The sequence below is a fragment of the Phoenix dactylifera genome, chromosome 3 (assembly GCF_051530095.1).
Source record: "Phoenix dactylifera cultivar Ajwa chromosome 3, Ajwa_hap1_PhDact_Kaust_v1.1, whole genome shotgun sequence".
Classification (NCBI taxonomy): domain Eukaryota; kingdom Viridiplantae; phylum Streptophyta; class Magnoliopsida; order Arecales; family Arecaceae; genus Phoenix; species Phoenix dactylifera.
The window spans coordinates 51,698,964-51,702,914 of record NC_143192.1 but is presented as its reverse complement, the minus strand read 5'-3'; the positions used below and the strand labels follow the sequence as shown (position 1 = coordinate 51,702,914).

Here is a 3,951-nt window from a genome sequence, read left to right as displayed (position 1 = left end):
TTATTTAAAAAAAAATATATAGAATATTTATTATACACTTAATAAAGTGAAAAATCTTACCTATTCTATTTAAAAGCTTAAAGAAACTTTTGAAAAAAATTACAATCGTGAGAATTGAATTTTCGTATATCCTATATGAATTTTTTTAAATAAAATATGAGAATCATATTCTTAAGAAAAAAAAACTAATTTTATATTTCTCTATTTTAAAATCTTTAACCAAACATTAAGTATTTTTCCATTTTCAAGTTAACTCCACTTTTGCATTCTTTTTCTGCGGACTGAACAAGTTCTTTATGAAAAAGAAAAATCCATATGAGATAAAAAAAATCCAATTTTCACCGGCTTGAAGTAGGATATTTTGTTTCCAAAAATATATTTAAACTTTTAGGTAGAATGAGAAGTGACGTTTTTTATTATTAAAAGTATAACAAGTATTTTACATAATTTTCATAGGCCGGTGGGTGCTCATTCAAAAATAAGTCATTCTAAAATATACTATTTTCGATTAACAATCAAGTACCTAATAATTATTTTTTTAAGATACCATATATTCATATATGGGTATTTTTTTCAAAAAAAACAATAATTAATGAGAAAAAATCCATTCTCACCAATCAAACTAGTTCTTTGATGCTGTGTGCGATGGAATCTTATCCTCCGTCTCATCTTGCTCCCCACCCAACCCTATGTCTACTTTCCCTACTCATGATCCCATCACATGGTCTCGCTGTAACCCGGTCCCCATTCCCAACTCTCTCTCCCAAACCCTCTTCCCTCGGCCTTTCATCGATTTAGAAATAAAAAAGCGCGACGACAAGCATGACAACAAACAATCCCCACAATTATCCGGTAAACAAAAAGATGCCACAGAAGTTGTGGGCCCCACTCAGTTATACCATTTGTCATAATAATCTCCTCCACCGCCCCCAACTTTGTTTTCCATAAATCCCCCCCGACCTCTTATCGCTTCCTCGTTCTAAAGAGAGGAGAGTGAGAGAGAGAGGGAGAGAGATGTCGAAGGAGGTGAGCGAGGAGGCGGGGCATGCGTCGGCGAAGGACTACACGGATCCGCCGCCGGCGCCGCTGCTGGACATGGGGGAGCTCCGGCTGTGGTCCTTCTACCGTGCCTTGATCGCTGAGTTCGTGGCCACCCTCCTCTTCCTCTACGTCACCATCGCCACCGTCATCGGCTACAAGGTCCAGTCCCAGAACGACCAGTGCGGCGGCGTCGGGTACCTCGGCATCGCCTGGGCCTTCGGCGGCATGATCTTCATCCTCGTCTACTGCACCGCAGGCATCTCCGGTTAGTTAATCTCTCTCTCTCTCTTCCTCTTTTTTTTTTCTTTTTCGTAACACTGACTTGTTTTAAAACTCGAAGGGGGGCATATTAACCCGGCGGTGACGTTCGGGCTGTTTCTGGCGAGGAAGGTGTCGCTGGTGAGGGCGGTGCTTTACATGGTGGCGCAGTGCCTGGGGGCGATCTGCGGGGTGGGCATCGTCAAGGGTATCATGAAGCACGCTTACAACTCCTTGGGCGGGGGAGCCAACGAGGTCGCTGCCGGCTACTCCAAGGGCACCGCCCTCGGCGCCGAGATCATCGGCACCTTCGTCCTCGTCTACACCGTCTTCTCCGCCACCGACCCCAAGCGCAACGCCCGTGACTCCCATGTCCCGGTCCGTACTCATATGCTACTTCCCAGCTAGCGAGCACCAAATTATAAGCCCGCTCACCTTTATTTTTATTTTTTTTTGGTGCTGCTTATCTATACCAATAGGTCTTGGCTCCACTTCCCATCGGGTTCGCGGTGTTCATGGTGCACCTTGCCACCATTCCCATCACCGGGACCGGCATCAATCCGGCCAGGAGCTTGGGAGCTGCTGTCATCTACAACCAGGCCAAGGCCTGGGATGACCAGGTTACTAAAATTACGATGAGAAAACTATTAAGAGAGTTTGTCAAATTATAATCATTTGCGGTAATTTTGGGCTCAATTATAAGTTTATAACGTTTTCTTTTTGCGTGTTCATGGTGTGGCAGTGGATCTTCTGGGTGGGACCGTTCGCCGGGGCGTTGGCCGCGGCGGCGTACCACCAATACATCCTAAGAGCGGCGGCCATCAAGGCGCTGGGTTCGTTCAGGAGCAACCCCCACAACTGAGACTGGAAAGAGTACTACTTAGTAAATTACTAAGGTGGTGGTGGTGGTGGTGTAAAAGGCTCAGTCTTGCTCGTTTGGTTTGTTGTGTATGTGAGAGTGGAAAAAAGAGGAAGGCAGAGTTGTTGCTTTTACTTAAACCTTCTTTTTCTTAGCTGGTTTTGTGCTCTCTTTGTCATGTGTAATGTACGGAGGGGGGTGTGTGTCTAATTTGTTTGATTAAGTGGGGGAATTAAATCAAATGATCCATCGTTTTCTTGTTCCTGTCGGTTATTTACTACTTTGATGATTTTAAGTTCACGTCTTTGCAGAGTCACGGTAGGGGAGTTCTTTTTCCAGAACATTCCACCACCAAGCACCAACTTGACTCTTTCCTATAATATTTTTTTAGCTCCCCACCGAACGCAGTACTTTACAAACTCCAGCATCTTTCTTTTCCAAAGCCCGGCCACCTTCATGGTTTGCTTCGGGTTTATCCCTGGAAAAAAGAGTGAAGGGTAATTACAAGAATTCAATCGGTAAAGCTGGTAACTAGATTGGGTATCCGGAATCCTATGAGTTTTTGGGAAACGAAAGAAAGGAAAGTAGGGTGGGTTATTTCGGTTGGGGATTTGGGAGGGAGTGCGGAGTTATGTGGGTTGGACCCGCGGCCAGACTGTAAAGCTGAGGGATGGGCTTGGAAACGTGAGACCGAGAAAAAAAGGCGAGGGTGAGGAAAAGGCGTGGGGCCGGCGAGCGTGGAGGGTTTTGCGTTGCGAGCCTGGAAAGGAGAAGACCGGAAGGGCACGGTCTCCCGCGTGGCCGTGGGGAGTGCCGGTTATTATCAGCGGTCCTCGGCGGACTCATCTGTCGGTTTACTCTTGGTTGCAACGGCTATCCATCACATTGGCACAGCAATTAAAACAAGGGAGCAGTTCCAGAATCTTACATCACTTTTGTTCTCTCTCTCTGAACCTAACATCACTTTTGCGCGCTCGCTCTCTCTCTCTCTCTCTCTCTCTCTCTCTCTCTCTCTAGGTAATTAGAAAAAATTATGGGAAAGGAAACATTCTTTCTCCTAAAAAGATGATTTTTAGGAAGTAGATTTCTAAAATAAGAATACCTAAAAAAAGTACTTTTGGCATGTTTGATTGACAATAAAAAATAATAGATTTACAGAATACTTATGTTTAGTTGACTATCTACTTTTCTGAAAAAGTTATGTGTAATTTCTATTATATCCTTAATAAAAATTAGATTTTTAATGCCTCTTTAATGCTGAAGGGCTTTTTTGGAAAATAAAAATAAAAATGGAGTGATTCCCGACTTACGGAAAAATAACTTTCCCATATTTCTCATGAAAAATATTTTTCTATGAAACGTGGGAATCATATTTTCATGAGAATACAATTTTCTCGTCTCTGTCTTTTAAAAACTTCAACCAAATAAGAGGCATATCATTACTTTCATGTTGACCACATTTTCTTCCTTTCTTTTTTGCGAACCAAATGAGTCCTATAAAATTTTAGTATAACAATTAATTTCCGAAACTCCTAGTTTTCAAGGATATATTTATTCATTGTGAGGTGGATGAGTAGCATGCAACAAGAGTTAGTATTTAAAATGAAAGAATATAAGAAAATAGATGTATTGATAGAAGTGTTATTCTTATAGGATTAGACTTGACAATGAATCTCAATAGGAGTCAGGATCCTATCCTGTTTGAGGAATCTGTGGTTGTGAATTGGAGAGGATGGCAAGTGAAAATAGGCTACAAATGTCATTGTTCCCTCTCTCAAGTTGTTGATAGCATC

The 3,951-nt window shown here is 42.4% G+C and overlaps 1 protein-coding gene across 1 annotated transcript; it reads left to right on the top strand.

The window, feature by feature from the left end:
- The first annotated feature begins 939 nt into the window (after positions 1 to 939).
- On the top strand, positions 940 to 2,422 carry LOC103719589 (putative aquaporin PIP2-6). Its single transcript, XM_017845843.4, has 4 exons — positions 940 to 1,306; positions 1,382 to 1,677; positions 1,779 to 1,919; positions 2,042 to 2,422. The coding sequence occupies exons 1-4, from the start codon at positions 1,015 to 1,017 to the stop codon at positions 2,159 to 2,161; spliced, it is 849 nt and encodes a 282-aa protein (XP_017701332.3). The 5' UTR covers positions 940 to 1,014; the 3' UTR covers positions 2,162 to 2,422.
- Positions 2,423 to 3,951: the final 1,529 nt, after the last annotated feature.